At 48.5% G+C, this 21,578-nt stretch overlaps 1 protein-coding gene across 1 annotated transcript in view; it reads right to left on the bottom strand.

The window, feature by feature from the left end:
• The window catches only part of LOC149274953 (uncharacterized), a 64,609-nt gene extending 48,980 nt beyond the window's left edge, over window positions 1-15,629 (bottom strand). Inside the window, exons 1-4 of the mRNA XM_089505064.1 lie at window positions 15,561-15,629; window positions 15,392-15,454; window positions 15,224-15,286; window positions 15,048-15,118 (exon numbers count right to left, since the gene is read on the bottom strand). Of these exons, the coding sequence (XP_089361190.1) occupies window positions 15,048-15,118; window positions 15,224-15,286; window positions 15,392-15,454; window positions 15,561-15,587 (224 nt within the window). The 5' untranslated portion in view covers window positions 15,588-15,629. The remainder of the gene's footprint in view (window positions 1-15,047; window positions 15,119-15,223; window positions 15,287-15,391; window positions 15,455-15,560) is intronic.
• Between the last annotated feature and the right edge of the window lie 5,949 nt (window positions 15,630-21,578).

The following is a 21,578-nucleotide window of genomic DNA, read 5'->3' as shown; positions in this document are numbered from 1 at the left end:
ATAGAGAATCACTGGGGAATATTTGCCCACAGAGAAACCATTCTGGCCCATAGAGAATCCCTGGGGAATATTTGCCCCTAGAGAAACCATTCTGGCCCATAGAGAATCCCTGGGGAATATTTGCCCACAGAGAAACCATTCTGGCCCATAGAGAATCCCTGGGGAATATTTGCCCCTAGAGAAACCATTCTGGCCCATAGAGAATCCCTGGGGAATATTTTCCCCTAGAGAAACCATTCTGGCCCATAGAGAATCCCTGGGGAATATTTGCCCACAGAGAAACCATTCTGGCCCATAGAGAATCCCTGGGGAATATTTGCCCTCAGAGAAACCATTCTGGCCCATAGAGAATCACTGGGGAATATTTGCCCACAGAGAAACCATTCTGGCCCATAGAGAATCCCTGGGGAATATTTGCCCACAGAGAAACCATTCTGGCCCATAGAGACTCACTGGGGAATATTTGCCCCTAGAGAAACCATTCTGGCCCATAGAGACTCACTGGGGAATATTTGCCCACAGAGAAACCATTCTGGCCCATAGAGAATCCCTGGGGAATATTTGCCCCTAGTGAAACCATTCTGGCCCATAGAGAATCACTGGGGAATATTTGCCCACAGAGAAACCATTCTGGCCCATAGAGAATCCCTGGGGAATATTTGCCCCTAGAGAAACCATTCTGGCCCATAGAGAACCACTGGGGAATATTTGCCCGTAGAGAAATCATTCTGGCCCATAGAGTCTCACTGGGGAATATTTGCCCCTAGAGAAACCATTCTGGCCCATAGAGACTCACTGGGGAATATTTGCCCCTAGAGAAACCATTCTGGCCCATAGAGAACCACTGGGGAATATTTGCCCCTAGAGAAACCATTCTGGCCCATAGAGAATCCCTGGGGAATATTTGCCCATAGAGAAACCATTCTGGCCCATATAGAATCACTGGGGAATATTTGCCCACAGAGAAACCATTCTGGCCCATAGAGAATCACTGGGGAATATTTGCCCCTACAGAAACCATTCTGGCCCATAGAGAATCACTGGGGAATATTTGCCCCTAGAGAAACCATTCTGGCCCATAGAGACTCACTGGGGAATATTTACCCCTAGAGAAACCATTCTGGCCCATAGAGAATCACTGGGGAATATTTGCCCCTAGAGAAACCATTCTGGCCCATAGAGACTCACTGGGGAATATTTGCCCCTACAGAAACCATTCTGGCCCATAGAGAATCCCTGGGGAATATTTGCCCACAGAGAAACCATTCTGGCCCATAGAGAATCACTGGGGAATATTTGCCCCTAGAGAAACCATTCTGGCCCATAGAGAATCACTAGGGAATATTTGCCCACAGAGAAACCATTCTGGCCCATAGAGAATCACTGGGGAATATTTGCCCACAGAGAAACCATTCTGGCCCATAGAGAATCACTGGGGAATATTTGCCCCTAGAGAAACCATTCTGGCCCATAGAGAATCACTAGGGAATATTTGCCCACAGAGAAACCATTCTGGCCCATAGAGAATCACTGGGGAATATTTGCCCCTAGAGAAACCATTCTGGCCCATAGAGACTCACTGGGGAATATTTGCCCCTACAGAAACCATTCTGGCCCATAGAGAATCCCTGGGGAATATTTGCCCACAGAGAAACCATTCTGGCCCATAGAGAATCACTGGGGAATATTTGCCCCTAGAGAAACCATTCTGGCCCATAGAGAATCACTAGGGAATATTTGCCCACAGAGAAACCATTCTGGCCCATAGAGAATCACTGGGGAATATTTGCCCACAGAGAAACCATTCTGGCCCATAGAGAATCACTGGGGAATATTTGCCCCTAGAGAAACCATTCTGGCCCATAGAGAATCACTAGGGAATATTTGCCCACAGAGAAACCATTCTGGCCCATAGAGAATCACTGGGGAATATTTGCCCCTAGAGAAACCATTCTGGCCCATAGAGAATCACTGGGGAATATTTGCCCCTACAGAAACCATTCTGGCCCATAGAGAATCCCTGGGGAATATTTGCCCACAGAGAAACCATTCTGGCCCATAGAGAATCACTGGGGAATATTTGCCCCTAGAGAAACCATTCTGGCCCATAGAGAATCACTAGGGAATATTTGCCCACAGAGAAACCATTCTGGCCCATAGAGAATCACTGGGGAATATTTGCCCACAGAGAAACCATTCTGGCCCATAGAGAATCACTGGGGAATATTTGCCCCTAGAGAAACCATTCTGGCCCATAGAGAATCACTAGGGAATATTTGCCCACAGAGAAACCATTCTGGCCCATAGAGAATCACTGGGGAATATTTGCCCCTAGAGAAACCATTCTGGCCCATAGAGAATCACTGGGGAATATTTGCCCCTAGAGAAACCATTCTGGCCCATAGAGAATCACTAGGGAATATTTGCCCACAGAGAAACCATTCTGGCCCATAGAGGATCACTGGGGAATATTTGCCACTAGAGAAACCATTCTGGCCCATATAGAATCACTGGGGAATATTTGCCCACAGAGAAACCATTCTGGCCCATAGAGAATCACAGGGGAATAGTTGCCCACAGAGAAACCATTCTGGCCCAGAGAGACTCACTGGGGAATATTTGCCCCTAGAGAAACCATTCTTGCCCATAGAGAACCACTGGGGAATATTTGCCCCTAGAGAAACCATTCTGGCTCATAGAGAATCCCTGGGGAATATTTGCCCCTAGAGAAACCATTCTTGCCCATAGAGAACCACTGGGGAATATTTGCCCATAGAGAAACCATTCTTGCCCATAGAGAACCACTGGGGAATATTTGCCCCTAGAGAAACCATTCTGGCCCATAGAGAATCACTGGGGAATATTTGGCCACAGAGAAACCATTCTGGCCCATAGAGAATCACTGGGGAATATTTGCCCCTAGAGAAACCATTCTGGCCCATAGAGAATCCCTGGGGAATATTTGCCCACAGAGAAACCATTCTGGCCCATAGAGAATCTCTGGCGAATATTTGCCCACAGAGAAACCATTCTGGCCCATAGAGAATCACTGGGGAATATTTGCCCTCAGAGAAACCATTCTGGCCCATAGAGAATCACTGGGGAATATTTGCCCACAGAGAAACCATTCTGGCCCATAGAGAATCCCTGGGGAATATTTGCCCCTAGAGAAACCATTCTGGCCCATAGAGAATCCCTGGGGAATATTTGCCCACAGAGAAACCATTCTGGCCCATAGAGAATCCCTGGGGAATATTTGCCCCTAGAGAAACCATTCTGGCCCATAGAGAATCCCTGGGGAATATTTGCCCCTAGAGAAACCATTCTGGCCCATAGAGAATCCCTGGGGAATATTTGCCCACAGAGAAACCATTCTGGCCCATAGAGAATCCCTGGGGAATATTTGCCCTTAGAGAAACCATTCTGGCCCATAGAGAATCACTGGGGAATATTTGCCCACAGAGAAACCATTCTGGCCCATAGAGAATCCCTGGGGAATATTTGCCCACAGAGAAACCATTCTGGCCCATAGAGAATCACTGGGGAATATTTGCCCACAGAGAAACCATTCTGGCCCATAGAGAATCACTGGGGAATATTTGCCCCTAGAGAAACCATTCTGGCCCATAGAGAATCACTGGGGAATATTTGCCCCTAGAGAAACCATTCTGGCCCATAGAGAATCACTAGGGAATATTTGCCCACAGAGAAACCATTCTGGCCCATAGAGGATCACTGGGGAATATTTGCCACTAGAGAAACCATTCTGGCCCATAGAGACTCACTGGGGAATAGTTGCCCACAGAGAAACCATTCTGGCCCAGAGAGACTCACTGGGGAATATTTGCCCCTAGAGAAACCATTCTTGCCCATAGAGAACCACTGGGGAATATTTGCCCCTAGAGAAACCATTCTTGCCCATAGAGAATCACTGGGGAATATTTGCCCATAGAGAAACCATTCTTGCCCATAGAGAACCACTGGGGAATATTTGCCCCTAGAGAAACCATTCTGGCCCATAGAGAATCACTGGGGAATATTTCGCCACAGAGAAACCATTCTGGCCCATAGAGAATCCCTGGGGAATATTTGCCCCTAGAGAAACCATTCTGGCCCATAGAGAATCCCTGGGGAATATTTGCCCCTAGAGAAACCATTCTGGCCCATAGAGAATCCCTGGGGAATATTTGCCCACAGAGAAACCATTCTGGCCCATAGAGAATCCCTGGGGAATATTTGCCCCTAGAGAAACCATTCTGGCCCATAGAGAATCCCTGGGGAATATTTGCCCACAGAGAAACCATTCTGGCCCATAGAGAATCACTGGGGAATATTTGCCCTCAGAGAAACCATTCTGGCCCATAGAGAATCACTGGGGAATATTTGCCCACAGAGAAACCATTCTGGCCCATAGAGAATCTCTGGGGAATATTTGCCCACAGAGAAACCATTCTGGCCCATAGAGAATCACTGGGGAATATTTGCCCTCAGAGAAACCATTCTGGCCCATAGAGAATCACTGGGGAATATTTGCCCACAGAGAAACCATTCTGGCCCATAGAGAATCCCTGGGGAATATTTGCCCCTAGAGAAACCATTCTGGCCCATAGAGAATCCCTGGGGAATATTTGCCCACAGAGAAACCATTCTGGCCCATAGAGAATCCCTGGGGAATATTTGCCCCTAGAGAAACCATTCTGGCCCATAGAGAATCCCTGGGGAATATTTGCCCCTAGAGAAACCATTCTGGCCCATAGAGAATCCCTGGGGAATATTTGCCCACAGAGAAACCATTCTGGCCCATAGAGAATCCCTGGGGAATATTTGCCCTCAGAGAAACCATTCTGGCCCATAGAGAATCACTGGGGAATATTTGCCCACAGAGAAACCATTCTGGCCCATAGAGAATCCCTGGGGAATATTTGCCCACAGAGAAACCATTCTGGCCCATAGAGACTCACTGGGGAATATTTGCCCCTAGAGAAACCATTCTGGCCCATAGAGACTCACTGGGGAATATTTGCCCACAGAGAAACCATTCTGGCCCATAGAGAATCCCTGGGGAATATTTGCCCCTAGAGAAACCATTCTGGCCCATAGAGAATCACTGGGGAATATTTGCCCACAGAGAAACCATTCTGGCCCATAGAGAATCCCTGGGGAATATTTGCCCCTAGAGAAACCATTCTGGCCCATAGAGAACCACTGGGGAATATTTGCCCGTAGAGAAATCATTCTGGCCCATAGAGTCTCACTGGGGAATATTTGCCCCTAGAGAAACCATTCTGGCCCATAGAGACTCACTGGGGAATATTTGCCCCTAGAGAAACCATTCTGGCCCATAGAGAACCACTGGGGAATATTTGCCCCTAGAGAAACCATTCTGGCCCATAGAGAATCCCTGGGGAATATTTGCCCATAGAGAAACCATTCTGGCCCATATAGAATCACTGGGGAATATTTGCCCACAGAGAAACCATTCTGGCCCATAGAGAATCACTGGGGAATATTTGCCCCTACAGAAACCATTCTGGCCCATAGAGAATCACTGGGGAATATTTGCCCCTAGAGAAACCATTCTGGCCCATAGAGACTCACTGGGGAATATTTACCCCTAGAGAAACCATTCTGGCCCATAGAGAATCACTGGGGAATATTTGCCCCTAGAGAAACCATTCTGGCCCATAGAGACTCACTGGGGAATATTTGCCCCTACAGAAACCATTCTGGCCCATAGAGAATCACTGGGGAATATTTGCCCCTAGAGAAACCATTCTGGCCCATAGAGAATCACTAGGGAATATTTGCCCACAGAGAAACCATTCTGGCCCATAGAGAATCACTGGGGAATATTTGCCCACAGAGAAACCATTCTGGCCCATAGAGAATCACTGGGGAATATTTGCCCCTAGAGAAACCATTCTGGCCCATAGAGAATCACTAGGGAATATTTGCCCACAGAGAAACCATTCTGGCCCATAGAGAATCACTGGGGAATATTTGCCCCTAGAGAAACCATTCTGGCCCATAGAGACTCACTGGGGAATATTTGCCCCTACAGAAACCATTCTGGCCCATAGAGAATCCCTGGGGAATATTTGCCCACAGAGAAACCATTCTGGCCCATAGAGAATCACTGGGGAATATTTGCCCCTAGAGAAACCATTCTGGCCCATAGAGAATCACTAGGGAATATTTGCCCACAGAGAAACCATTCTGGCCCATAGAGAATCACTGGGGAATATTTGCCCACAGAGAAACCATTCTGGCCCATAGAGAATCACTGGGGAATATTTGCCCCTAGAGAAACCATTCTGGCCCATAGAGAATCACTAGGGAATATTTGCCCACAGAGAAACCATTCTGGCCCATAGAGAATCACTGGGGAATATTTGCCCCTAGAGAAACCATTCTGGCCCATAGAGAATCACTGGGGAATATTTGCCCCTACAGAAACCATTCTGGCCCATAGAGAATCCCTGGGGAATATTTGCCCACAGAGAAACCATTCTGGCCCATAGAGAATCACTGGGGAATATTTGCCCCTAGAGAAACCATTCTGGCCCATAGAGAATCACTAGGGAATATTTGCCCACAGAGAAACCATTCTGGCCCATAGAGAATCACTGGGGAATATTTGCCCACAGAGAAACCATTCTGGCCCATAGAGAATCACTGGGGAATATTTGCCCCTAGAGAAACCATTCTGGCCCATAGAGAATCACTAGGGAATATTTGCCCACAGAGAAACCATTCTGGCCCATAGAGAATCACTGGGGAATATTTGCCCCTAGAGAAACCATTCTGGCCCATAGAGAATCACTGGGGAATATTTGCCCCTAGAGAAACCATTCTGGCCCATAGAGAATCACTAGGGAATATTTGCCCACAGAGAAACCATTCTGGCCCATAGAGGATCACTGGGGAATATTTGCCACTAGAGAAACCATTCTGGCCCATATAGAATCACTGGGGAATATTTGCCCACAGAGAAACCATTCTGGCCCATAGAGAATCACAGGGGAATAGTTGCCCACAGAGAAACCATTCTGGCCCAGAGAGACTCACTGGGGAATATTTGCCCCTAGAGAAACCATTCTTGCCCATAGAGAACCACTGGGGAATATTTGCCCCTAGAGAAACCATTCTGGCTCATAGAGAATCCCTGGGGAATATTTGCCCCTAGAGAAACCATTCTTGCCCATAGAGAACCACTGGGGAATATTTGCCCATAGAGAAACCATTCTTGCCCATAGAGAACCACTGGGGAATATTTGCCCCTAGAGAAACCATTCTGGCCCATAGAGAATCACTGGGGAATATTTGGCCACAGAGAAACCATTCTGGCCCATAGAGAATCACTGGGGAATATTTGCCCCTAGAGAAACCATTCTGGCCCATAGAGAATCCCTGGGGAATATTTGCCCACAGAGAAACCATTCTGGCCCATAGAGAATCTCTGGCGAATATTTGCCCACAGAGAAACCATTCTGGCCCATAGAGAATCACTGGGGAATATTTGCCCTCAGAGAAACCATTCTGGCCCATAGAGAATCACTGGGGAATATTTGCCCACAGAGAAACCATTCTGGCCCATAGAGAATCCCTGGGGAATATTTGCCCCTAGAGAAACCATTCTGGCCCATAGAGAATCCCTGGGGAATATTTGCCCACAGAGAAACCATTCTGGCCCATAGAGAATCCCTGGGGAATATTTGCCCCTAGAGAAACCATTCTGGCCCATAGAGAATCCCTGGGGAATATTTGCCCCTAGAGAAACCATTCTGGCCCATAGAGAATCCCTGGGGAATATTTGCCCACAGAGAAACCATTCTGGCCCATAGAGAATCCCTGGGGAATATTTGCCCCTAGAGAAACCATTCTGGCCCATAGAGAATCCCTGGGGAATATTTGCCCACAGAGAAACCATTCTGGCCCATAGAGAATCACTGGGGAATATTTGCCCACAGAGAAACCATTCTGGCCCATAGAGAATCCCTGGGGAATATTTGCCCCTACAGAAACCATTCTGGCCCATAGAGAATCACTGGGGAATATTTGCCCCTAGAGAAACCATTCTGGCCCATAGAGAATCCCTGGGGAATATTTGCCCACAGAGAAACCATTCTGGCCCATAGAGAATCACTGGGGAATATTTGCCCACAGAGAAACCATTCTGGCCCATAGAGAATCCCTGGGGAATATTTGCCCTTAGAGAAACCATTCTGGCCCATAGAGAATCACTGGGGAATATTTGCCCACAGAGAAACCATTCTGGCCCATAGAGAATCCCTGGGGAATATTTGCCCACAGAGAAACCATTCTGGCCCATAGAGAATCCCTGGGGAATATTTGCCCCTACAGAAACCATTCTGGCCCATAGAGAATCACTGGGGAATATTTGCCCACAGAGAAACCATTCTGGCCCATAGAGAATCCCTGGGGAATATTTGCCCACAGAGAAACCATTCTGGCCCATAGAGAATCACTGGGGAATATTTGCCCACAGAGAAACCATTCTGGCCCATAGAGAATCCCTGGGGAATATTTGCCCACAGAGAAACCATTCTGGCCCATAGAGAATGTCTGGGGAATATTTGCCCCTAGAGAAACCATTCTGGCCCATAGAGAATCCCTGGGGAATATTTGCCCACAGAGAAACCATTCTGGCCCATAGAGAATCCCTGGGGAATATTTGCCCACAGAGAAACCATTCTGGCCCATAGAGAATCCCTGGGGAATATTTGCCCACAGAGAAACCATTCTGGCCCATAGAGAATCCCTGGGGAATATTTGCCCACAGAGAAACCATTCTGGCCCATAGAGAATCCCTGGGGAATATTTGCCCCTACAGAAACCATTCTGGCCCATAGAGAATCACTGGGGAATATTTGCCCACAGAGAAACCATTCTGGCCCATAGAGAATCCCTGGGGAATATTTGCCCTCAGAGAAACCATTCTGGCCCATAGAGAATCACAGGGGAATATTTGCCCACAGAGAAACCATTCTGGCCCATAGAGAATCCCTGGGGAATATTTGCCCACAGAGAAACCATTCTGGCCCATAGAGAATCCCTGGGGAATATTTGCCCCTAGAGAAACCATTCTGGCCCATAGAGAATCACTGGGGAATATTTGCCCACAGAGAAACCATTCTGGCCCATAGAGAATCCCTGGGGAATATTTGCCCACAGAGAAACCATTCTGGCCCATAGAGAATCCCTGGGGAATATTTGCCCCTAGAGAAACCATTCTGGCCCATAGAGAATCACAGGGGAATATTTGCCCTTAGAGAAACCATTCTGGCCCATAGAGAATCACTGGGGAATATTTGCCCACAGAGAAACCATTCTGGCCCATAGAGATTCCCTGGGGAATATTTGCCCCTAGAGAAACCATTCTGGCCCATAGAGAATCACTGGGGAATATTTGCCCACAGAGAAAGCATTCTGGCCCATAGAGAATCCCTGGGGAATATTTGCCCACAGAGAAACCATTCTGGCCCATAGAGAATCACTAGGGAATATTTGCCCACAGAGAAACCATTCTGGCCCATAGAGAATCCCTGGGGAATATTTGCCCCTAGAGAAACCATTCGGGCCCATAGAGAATCACAGGGGAATATTTGCCCTTAGAGAAACCATTCTGGCCCATAGAGAATCACTGGGGAATATTTGCCCACAGAGAAACCATTCTGGCCCATAGAGAATCCCTGGGGAATATTTGCCCCTAGAGAAACCATTCTGGCCCATAGAGAATCCCTGGGGAATATTTGCCCACAGAGAAACCATTCTGGCCCAGAGAGACTCACTGGGGAATATTTACCCCTAGAGAAACCATTCTGGCCCAGAGAGACTCACTGGGGAATATTTACCCCTAGAGAAACCATTCTGCCCCATAGAGAATCCCTGGGGAATATTTGCCCTTAGAGAAACCATTCTGGCCCATAGAGAATCCCTGGGGAATATTTGCCCACAGAGAAACCATTCTGGCCCATAGAGAATCCCTGGGGAATATTTGCCCCTAGAGAAACCATTCTGGCCCATAGAGAATCCCTGGGGAATATTTGCCCCTAGAGAAACCATTCTGGCCCATAGAGAATCCCTGGGGAATATTTGCCCACAGAGAAACCATTCTGGCCCATAGAGAATCCCTGGGGAATATTTGCCCTTAGAGAAACCATTCTGGCCCATAGAGAATCACTGGGGAATATTTGCCCACAGAGAAACCATTCTGGCCCATAGAGAATCCCTGGGGAATATTTGCCCCTAGAGAAACCATTCTGGCCCATAGAGAATCCCTGGGGAATATTTGCCCCTAGAGAAACCATTCTGGCCCATAGAGAATCCCTGGGGAATATTTGCCCACAGAGAAACCATTCTGGCCCATAGAGAATCCCTGGGGAATATTTGCCCTTAGAGAAACCATTCTGGCCCATAGAGAATCACTGGGGAATATTTGCCCACAGAGAAACCATTCTGGCCCATAGAGAATCCCTGGGGAATATTTGCCCACAGAGAAACCATTCTGGCCCATAGAGAATCCCTGGGGAATATTTGCCCCTACAGAAACCATTCTGGCCCATAGAGAATCACTGGGGAATATTTGCCCACAGAGAAACCATTCTGGCCCATAGAGAATCCCTGGGGAATATTTGCCCACAGAGAAACCATTCTGGCCCATAGAGAATCACTGGGGAATATTTGCCCACAGAGAAACCATTCTGGCCCATAGAGAATCCCTGGGGAATATTTGCCCACAGAGAAACCATTCTGGCCCATAGAGAATCCCTGGGGAATATTTGCCCCTAGAGAAACCATTCTGGCCCATAGAGAATCCCTGGGGAATATTTGCCCACAGAGAAACCATTCTGGCCCAGAGAGACTCACTGGGGAATATTTGCCCACAGAGAAACCATTCTGGCCCATAGAGAATCCCTGGGGAATATTTGCCCACAGAGAAACCATTCTGGCCCATAGAGAATCCCTGGGGAATATTTGCCCACAGAGAAACCATTCTGGCCCATAGAGAATCCCTGGGGAATATTTGCCCACAGAGAAACCATTCTGGCCCATAGAGAATCCCTGGGGAATATTTGCCCACAGAGAAACCATTCTGGCCCATAGAGAATCCCTGGGGAATATTTGCCCCTACAGAAACCATTCTGGCCCATAGAGAATCACTGGGGAATATTTGCCCACAGAGAAACCATTCTGGCCCATAGAGAATCCCTGGGGAATATTTGCCCCTAGAGAAACCATTCTGGCCCATAGAGAATCCCTGGGGAATATTTGCCCCTAGAGAAACCATTCTGGCCCATAGAGAATCACAGGGGAATATTTGCCCACAGAGAAACCATTCTGGCCCATAGAGAATCCCTGGGGAATATTTGCCCACAGAGAAACCATTCTGGCCCATAGAGAATCCCTGGGGAATATTTGCCCACAGAGAAACCATTCTGGCCCATAGAGAATCACTGGGGAATATTTGCCCACAGAGAAACCATTCTGGCCCATAGAGAATCCCTGGGGAATATTTGCCCACAGAGAAACCATTCTGGCCCATAGAGAATCCCTGGGGAATATTTGCCCCTAGAGAAACCATTCTGGCCCATAGAGAATCCCTGGGGAATATTTGCCCACAGAGAAACCATTCTGGCCCAGAGAGACTCACTGGGGAATATTTGCCCACAGAGAAACCATTCTGGCCCATAGAGAATCCCTGGGGAATATTTGCCCACAGAGAAACCATTCTGGCCCATAGAGAATCCCTGGGGAATATTTGCCCACAGAGAAACCATTCTGGCCCATAGAGAATCCCTGGGGAATATTTGCCCACAGAGAAACCATTCTGGCCCATAGAGAATCCCTGGGGAATATTTGCCCACAGAGAAACCATTCTGGCCCATAGAGAATCCCTGGGGAATATTTGCCCCTACAGAAACCATTCTGGCCCATAGAGAATCACTGGGGAATATTTGCCCACAGAGAAACCATTCTGGCCCATAGAGAATCCCTGGGGAATATTTGCCCCTAGAGAAACCATTCTGGCCCATAGAGAATCCCTGGGGAATATTTGCCCCTAGAGAAACCATTCTGGCCCATAGAGAATCACAGGGGAATATTTGCCCACAGAGAAACCATTCTGGCCCATAGAGAATCCCTGGGGAATATTTGCCCACAGAGAAACCATTCTGGCCCATAGAGAATCCCTGGGGAATATTTGCCCCTAGAGAAACCATTCTGGCCCATAGAGAATCACAGGGGAATATTTGCCCACAGAGAAACCATTCTGGCCCATAGAGAATCCCTGGGGAATATTTGCCCCTACAGAAACCATTCTGGCCCATAGAGAATCACAGGGGAATATTTGCCCACAGAGAAACCATTCTGGCCCATAGAGAATCCCTGGGGAATATTTGCCCACAGAGAAACCATTCTGGCCCATAGAGAATCCCTGGGGAATATTTGCCCCTAGAGAAACCATTCTGGCCCATAGAGAATCACTGGGGAATATTTGCCCACAGAGAAACCATTCTGGCCCATAGAGAATCCCTGGGGAATATTTGCCCACAGAGAAACCATTCTGGCCCATAGAGAATCCCTGGGGAATATTTGCCCCTAGAGAAACCATTCTGGCCCATAGAGAATCACAGGGGAATATTTGCCCTTAGAGAAACCATTCTGGCCCATAGAGAATCACTGGGGAATATTTGCCCACAGAGAAACCATTCTGGCCCATAGAGAATCCCTGGGGAATATTTGCCCCTAGAGAAACCATTCTGGCCCATAGAGAATCACTGGGGAATATTTGCCCACAGAGAAACCATTCTGGCCCATAGAGAATCCCTGGGGAATATTTGCCCACAGAGAAACCATTCTGGCCCATAGAGAATCACTAGGGAATATTTGCCCACAGAGAAACCATTCTGGCCCATAGAGAATCCCTGGGGAATATTTGCCCCTAGAGAAACCATTCTGGCCCATAGAGAATCACAGGGGAATATTTGCCCTTAGAGAAACCATTCTGGCCCATAGAGAATCACTGGGGAATATTTGCCCACAGAGAAACCATTCTGGCCCATAGAGAATCCCTGGGGAATATTTGCCCCTAGAGAAACCATTCTGGCCCATAGAGAATCCCTGGGGAATGTTTGCCCACAGAGAAACCATTCTGGCCCAGAGAGACTCACTGGGGAATATTTACCCCTAGAGAAACCATTCTGGCCCAGAGAGACTCACTGGGGAATATTTACCCCTAGAGAAACCATTCTGCCCCATAGAGAATCCCTGGGGAATATTTGCCCTTAGAGAAACCATTCTGCCCCATAGAGAATCCCTGGGGAATATTTGCCCCTAGAGAAACCATTCTGGCCCATAGAGAATCACTGGGGAATATTTGCCCACAGAGAAACCATTCTGGCCCATAGAGAATCCCTGGGGAATATTTGCCCACAGAGAAACCATTCTGGCCCATAGAGAATCACTGGGGAATATTTGCCCATAGAGAAACCATTCTGGCCCATAGAGAATCCCTGGGGAATATTTGCCCACAGAGAAACCATTCTGGCCCATAGAGAATCACTGGGGAATATTTGCCCCTAGAGAAACCATTCTGGCCCATAGAGAATCACTGGGGAATATTTGCACACAGAGAAACCATTCTGGCCCATAGAGAATCCCTGGGGAATATTTTCCCATAGAGAAACCATTCTGGCCCATAGAGAATCACTGGGGAATATTTGCCCATAGAGAAACCATTCTGGCCCATAGAGAATCCCTGGGGAATATTTGCCCACAGAGAAACCATTCTGGCCCATAGAGAATCCCTGGGGAATATTTGCCCACAGAGAAACCATTCTGCCCCATAGAGAATCACTGGGGAATATTTGCCCATAGAGAAACCATACTGGCCCATAGAGAATCACTGGGGAATATTTGCCCATAGAGAAACCATTCTGCCCCATAGAGAATCACTGGGGAATATTTGCCCATAGAGAAACCATACTGGCCCATAGAGAATCACTGGGGAATATTTGCACACAGAGAAACCATTCTGCCCCATAGAGAATCACTGGGGAATATTTGCCCATAGAGAAACCATTCTGCCCCATAGAGAATCACTGGGGAATATTTGCCCATAGAGAAACCATACTGGCCCATAGAGAATCACTGGGGAATATTTGCACACAGAGAAACCATTCTGCCCCATAGAGAATCACTGGGGAATATTTGCCCATAGAGAAACCATTCTGCCCCATAGAGAATCACCGGGGAATATTTGCCCACAGAGAAACCATTCTGGCCCATAGAGAATCACTGGGGAATATTTGCACACAGAGAAACCATTCTGCCCCATAGAGAATCACTGGGGAATATTTGCCCATAGAGAAACCATACTGGCCCATAGAGAATCACTGGGGAATATTTGCCCATAGAGAAACCATTCTGCCCCATAGAGAATCACTGGGGAATATTTGCCCATAGAGAAACCATACTGGCCCATAGAGAATCACTGGGGAATATTTGCACACAGAGAAACCATTCTGCCCCATAGAGAATCACTGGGGAATATTTGCCCATAGAGAAACCATACTGGCCCATAGAGAATCACTGGGGAATATTTGCCCATAGAGAAACCATTCTGCCCCATAGAGAATCACTGGGGAATATTTGCCCATAGAGAAACCATACTGGCCCATAGAGAATCACTGGGGAATATTTGCACACAGAGAAACCATTCTGCCCCATAGAGAATCACTGGGGAATATTTGCCCATAGAGAAACCATACTGGCCCATAGGGAGTCATTGGGAGATATCTTCCCATAGGGAAACCATATTTGGCCGCCCAGAGAATCATTGAAGAGTACTTGTGATGGCCAAGTATTTTGTAATGGTTCTCTATGGAAGGCATGCTTTCTTTCTGGGCAAATACAGTACAGTCCTTTGTTTTACTATGTCCCAGAAGGAAGAAAGGTTAGAACAAGGAAGGAAGGAAAGAAAGAGGACAGGAAGCAAGTCAGCAAGGAAGGAAACGAGGCCTTACCCTGGACAATCGTCCTCGTCCTTTTGGCGCTTTACGCATTGGAACATCAAACAGAAAGGTTTCACGGCGGCCTGGAAGCAAAGTAGAGAGACGATGAAGGAGAACCAGGGGAGAAGAAGAAGGGGCACCATGGTTGTCTCCCCACCGCTTGGCCTTTCCCTTCGGCCCTCACTCACTTTGACGCGGTCCTTGAAGCTAGGCCTGGTCAATGGAGGAGGCTTGATATGTTCCCCAGCGGCCTGGAAGCAAAGGAGAGAGACCATGAAGGAGAGCCAGGGGAGAAGAAGAAGGGGGCCATGGCTGTCCCCCCACCGCTTGGCCTCTGCCCTTCGGCCCTCACTCACTTCCAAGCAGCCCTTGGGGTCAGGCTTGATCCGTGTAGGACGCTTGAAATGTTCCTTGATGGCCTGGAAGGAAAGGAGAGAGACAATGAAGGAGAGCCAGGGGAGAAGAAGAAGGGGCGCCCTGGCTGTCCTCCCACCACTTGGCCTCTGCCCTTCAGCCCTCACTCACTTTCATGCGGTGCTTAAAGCCAGGCATGGTCAATGGAGGAGGCCTGAGTCCTGAGTCCAGGCCAAGGAGCCTCACAGAAAACAGCCGCTGGTCTCCAACAGCCGGGTTCCAGAATGGAGTCAAACAGGTTCCAGAGCAGATACGGAACCTTTGTGAGGGAAAGCAAGGCTAGATAGAGGGTTCTCTGGGCTTTGCTGCCTAGAAGCCCTGAACATGCTCCAGATATAACAGTATTCCCTGCAAAGATAGTGATATTCCCTCCATAATAAGCCTCCCTTCAATGGAGGCATTCACAGAGTAGTCTTTGGTGAGGAGGAGGAGGAGGAAGAGAGGCAGCCCTGGCTGTTGGGGCCTGATAGCATTTGGAAGGGGTTCTGAGGCCACCGTCCGTCATCAGCATTGAAAATAGTGTTTACATGTGTATTAAATGCCAGGATGATGATAACGTTTTGATAGCATTAAATCCACCTTCGGAGTGTAGTGGCGCCTCCTTCCTTGGAGGTCTTTGAGCAGAGGCTGGATGGCCATCTGCTGGGGATGCTTGGATTGGGAGTTCCTGCATGGCAGGCCCTTGCGCTCTCTTCCAACTCTGATTCTAGGATTCTATGAAGTGTATATTAAATTGAACGTAAGGGAAGCCTTCTGACTCGCCTCTTGGCTTTGCTCTTAGGCTGCAAAGGCAGGCTTTTGCTGGGAATTTGGGTTGTGTAAGGTTTTGGGGCCAGCCTTGCAGGGCTGTTGTTTTCTGAGGGTGGGACCACCTTTGGGGAAATTACTCTTTTCAAATTCTCTTTTCAAAATGGAGGGAGAAGCCCTGAAAGTGCTCCTCTCTTCGAGGCTGGAAGGGAAAGGGGAGTCCATCTGGGGAAGGAAGAGCCAAGCCTGATTCCTGGGAGAAGAGGGGGAAATGGGAGTTTTCCTCTTCCCATCATGCTCAGCGAGGACTCATTTGCATGGCCACGCCCCCTGCGAGTCTGCTTGGCTGCTTTATTCTCCCTCTCCCCGCCCCAGAGGAGAGAGCCGCGTTGCTAGGGGCAACGGGGCCGGTACATCGCACTTGGAGTGCGGTGACGTCATCAGGAGGCGCCCGGAGTTTCCCGTGTGGCTAAAAGGCCCCCAATCAGGGCTGCCTTTCCAGCTGCCTGAGTCGCCGTCCCCGGGTCATCATTTCTTTCCCCTTTTATACATAAAGGGCCACAAGAGTTAACATTGTTGTAGTCCCCCTACAGCCCCCAGAAGGCCAGGTTTGGGGGGATTATGGGAGTCATAGTCCCAGACAAAGGGGTCTGGCTCCTTTTTGGACAGAGCTGGGTTGGAGCGGGATGGAAAGAAAGAGTTACTTTTTAAAAGGGGGGACTATAAATCCCAGAATGCAGCTCCTGGAGGTTCTGGGAAATGTAGCCCCTCCAAAGTAACTTTTCCAAGCTCCAAGGTAGTCTGAATGGAGGGGGGTTCTGAGAGTTGTAGTTCCAAAAAAGGGGGGCAGCTGTTGCCTCTAAAGTAAGCAGAGCAAGGAGGGGGAGTTACTTTTAAGTGGGGGGGGGACAATGAACCCCAGAATCCCCTTCCTCAGGAAGGCTGCAGGTGGTTCTGGGACTTGTAAAGCCCCCTCCCCTCAAAGTAACTTTTCTAAGCCCTAGGAAAGCCCATTTCATAGACTGAGGGATTCTGGGTGTTGTAGTCCCCCCAAAGTGTGTTGGCCTTTGCAGAGCAAAGAGGAAAACCTATGGTCTAGTTGAGCGGAAACTGTAGGTCCCAGAATCCACCCCTCCTCCTACGGTTCTTGGAGGCTCTGGGAAACATGAGCCCAGAAAAGTAACTTTTCCAAGCTCTGGGCTGAACCCTCCAGAAGGGAGTTATAATCTCTTTAAACGCAGGATTGCATAATGCAGAGGCTTGGGACCTCTAAGCAAACATGACTTTTAAAAGGCTTTACCAATACTTTAAAGTAATTAAAGCATCTTTCTTCCTGCCTCCCCAGGAAAGGATGTCAGCGGCGGAGAAGGCGGAGGAGAGGGAAACCACCTGGGAAGCCGTTCCCAACCGCTGCTTCGGCGCCTGCAAGGACGCGTCCGGACGCGGGAGCTGCAGAAAGCGCGGCCCAAAGGCACCGTTTCTCCGAAACCCAGGCGTCCGGAGAGCAAGGCCTTGCGGCCGGAGGACGAAAACGGTTCAAAGGAGGCGTCTGGAAAGAAAAAGCGGCAAGTTTGCAGAAAGAGGGGGAAGAAGAAGCAACAGGAAGATGACAATTTGGCAGAAGCGGACGGAGGTGAGGTTGGTTTTGCTGCTTGTTGTGTGAAACGCGTTGGCGTCTCTCATGGCGCCCCAACATTGGGCTGCTTTTCCCCCAAAGAGGCTGCCGTTTTGTGTGTGTGAGGGGTTCAAAGGTGGGCTAGTGACACCCTGCATACACACAGACACACACACACACGATAGATACCATAGCCAACAAAGTGCATTTGTTCAGTGATTTAAACACTGGACAAGGATGCTGGGCAACTGGGGAAACACAGGAAATGTCCATGAAAAATGGGAGGGTGAGTCTGTCATTCAGAATGATTGACGTTAAGGACAAGAAGGGGCTGGGAGGCTCAAACCAGAAATAGAACAGAGTTGGAAATGAGTATCTCTAATGGTCATCCAGACTGTGCTTAAGACACAAGAGAGTCCGCTGCCCCTGTGAGGTAGTCTGGTTGACTGAAAAGAGAGAAATGGGGAAAGCTTGAGGCAAGTAAAGAGTTGTAAAAAGTAGATAGACTACAATGAAGGGAGAAAGGGGGAAAGACCTAGACAAGAGAGACTGATGGAAGGGTTAGAAAAGGGTAATATCTTGTGGTCATCCAGACTGACCCCTGGCCAGCTTACTGGAAATGTCCAAGGATGACCCCCCCCCCCCCCGATAGACTACAATGAATGGAGAAAGGGGGAAAGACCTAGACAAGAGAGACTGATGGAAAGGTTAGGAGTTAGGCTTTAGGGCAAGGGTAGGCCACCTTTTTGAACTGGGGGCCGGGTTGCTGTCTCTCAGACAACTGGGGGGCCGAACCCTCCGAGGGTGGGGCCGCGTGCCAGGGGTGGAGCTTCCACCCTCCAGGGGGTGGGGCTTTCCCTGCTCCCTTTCCCGACCTCCAGCTGTCTAAGAGACAGCTAGAAGTAGGGGGTGGGATTGGGAGAGGGGGTGACAGGCATGCACCTGCCCTTCCTTGGCCCCCAGCTGCTTCTCAGAGACAGGTGGGGACCAGTAAGGGCCCGTGAGGGGCAGGAGCAGCAGGCGTGCAGCACTTGCTCCTTTCCTCGGTGCTTCGCCAGGCCTGAGGTGTCCTCCGAAGGACACCTCAGGGCTACCGAAGTCCCGTGGGGAGGAGGAGGTGTGTGCCCGGCCTCTCCTCCTCTGTCCCTTCCTTCGGCCAAACGGGCTCAAATGGGCCCTGTCAGCCGAAGGGGAAGGAGACGAAGGGAAGGGCTTGGGCACCCGTCCCAGGCCCTTCCCTTCGGTTCTTCACCTCGGCCGAAAGACGAAGGAAAGGCCGCCAGGGAGCCCAGAAGGGTGGACTGCCAGGCCCCGGGCTCCCTCCGGGGCCCTTCCTCCTCAAGACCTCCCTCCGGAGAGAGAGGTCTGGCGAAGGAAAGGCCCCGGGGTGCCCAGGATGACGCCCTGCCAGGCCCCGGGCTCCCTCAGGGGCCCTTCCTCCTCCCTCCGGGGAGAGAGAGGTCTGGTGAAGCAAAGGCCCCCGGGGAGCCCAGGATGATGCCCTGCCAGGCCCCGGGCTCCCTCAGGGGCCCTTCCTCCTCCCTCCGGAGAGAGAAGTCTGGCGAAGGAAAGGCCCCCGGGGAGCCCAGGATGACGCCCTGCCAGGCCCCGGGCTCCCTCAGGGGCCCTTTCTCCTCAAGACCTCGCTCTGGAGAGAGAGGTCTGGCGAGGGAAAGGCCCCCGGGGAGCCCAGGATGACGCCCTGCCAGGCCCCGGGCTCCCTCAGGGGCCCTTCCTCCTCAAGACCTCCCTCCGGAGAGAGAGGTCTGGTGAGGGAAAGGCCGCCAGGGAGCCCAGAAGGGTAGCCTGCCAGGCCCTGGGCTCCCTCGGGGGCCCTTCCTCCTCAAGACCTCCCTCCGGAGAGAGAGGTCTGGCGAAGGAAAGGCTGCCAGGGAGCTGAGATTTAAATCATGGGTTAGATGGATATTTGATATATGATGAAACAAAATTGGATGGGAATGCAAAGAACCATTTAATTAGGAAAGCATTGCTTGGAACATGGGAGCTATCTAGAAAGAAATGGTGCCCATGGATCCCATTACGGACATCTTCAAATGACGCTTTGTTTGAAAGAGAAGATCTGAAAGAAAACGAATGGGTGAGATAGGAAAATATAACAACGGTTGAATTGGGGAAAGGAGAATGAAATCTCAAGAAGAACTGCAAAAGGAAGGATCTATATCTAACTGGTTTGCTTATAGACAGTTAAAAGAAAGGTTTCTAATTGATAGTAAGCATCTAGGAATTGGCTGAGATGAGCCTGAATTAGACCAAATAATAAAACAGTTCCTGATTAGGAATCCTGAATTAGAAGATGAAACCGTGAAGGAATATATGATTGAATGGGCCAGAGATTTAAAAGACCTTTACAACTACATTCTTGGGGGAAATTATGGCAAAATAAAACAAAACACCCCCCAAGAACTGAGATTAGAGAAAACCTCTACAAATCAAGGTATAGATGGTCCCTTAGTCCTCATAAAGTATCTGAAATGTACAGTCATAACCCTAATAGATGTAGGAGGTGCAAAAAGGAGGAGATGGGTAGATATTGACACTGTTGGTGGCAGTGTCCTAAGTCAAAGTCATTCTGGGGAAGAATAGATCAGGACCTGAATTAAATGTCTACCTTCTGAATCTGAGAGATACCTGGAATTTGGGGGAAGAGAAAGAAAAGCCTTTATTCTCTATGATTATAGCGGCAAGAACTGTCTTCGCCAAAGACTGGAAAACAGAGGAGATCCCTACAATAGAAGCATGGAAGTGTTAGCTATGTACGAAATGGACAAATGAACTTCTCTGATAAGCCAAACAAGGCTGGAAATGTTTGATAAAGAATGGAAGCCTTGGAGAAAATACCTGCAAAAAGACCTTCAGGGAGAATTAGTTCCTGCTTTTGAGGATGATTAATAAAGGAGGGAAAACGTTGAGCAGGATTTTAAACAGTCTGGTTAGTTACGATGAGTAGAAATGGAGATTCAGGAACACAAGGTTTATAAGCTGATCCTAATGACTTTTCTAGTTGTGATACAGTTTTTGTTTACTAAGAGTTAGTATGATACATCTATGTAAGGGATAGAGTGCCCTCAGTAAGTATTAGGAAGTGTCTGGAGTTAAAGATAGCAGGCATCATCTATGAAGCGTCATGAAATCGGTCGTCAGTTCTGCAAGATATATACAGATTATAGGTAAAATTGGGATGGTTTAGATGTTGTTGTTTTTTGGAAATGTTGTTTTTATTGTCACTGAGTGTGAATTTTAAAATTTAAATGAAGTTTAATATAAAAAAGTACATCCTACAAACAAATTTGCTACTTCAGCTGTTTCAAAACCATTATACCATTACAAAACATTAAACATTATAAAACCCTTGTAAGTCTAAATCTTCTCCTTTTACTTTTGTAATTACCCTTATTTCGAATCTTTCAAAACCCAGAATTTACATCCTGATACATAAATAATCTAGAGCCAAAAGTGACATGCTTTACATAAACATATGACAAGAGTATATGCGCAATGGATGCCATTTCTCAGGTGATGTGGCCTCCGTCAGCCATGGCCAGAACTCCCTCCATTTGTTGGAGGACATCCTCCCTCCTTCTATTACACTCAGAGTCTTTATTTTGCTCAATACAAAACGGACAGCAATCCTAACATCTGATTGCATTTGTGTCGCTAACTCTTTCTTTCTCTGGAAAACCATAGCCAGCAAAACATACAGATTGACCAGTCTAATTGTTGACCAAGGGACTTCCCAGTATGAGTCC

The sequence above is a fragment of the Sceloporus occidentalis genome, unplaced genomic scaffold, assembly GCF_023333645.1.
Source record: "Sceloporus occidentalis isolate IW3139 unplaced genomic scaffold, rSceOcc1.0.p SCAF_307, whole genome shotgun sequence".
NCBI lineage: Eukaryota > Metazoa > Chordata > Lepidosauria > Squamata > Phrynosomatidae > Sceloporus > Sceloporus occidentalis.
This window is presented reverse-complemented; position numbering and strand designations above follow the sequence as displayed.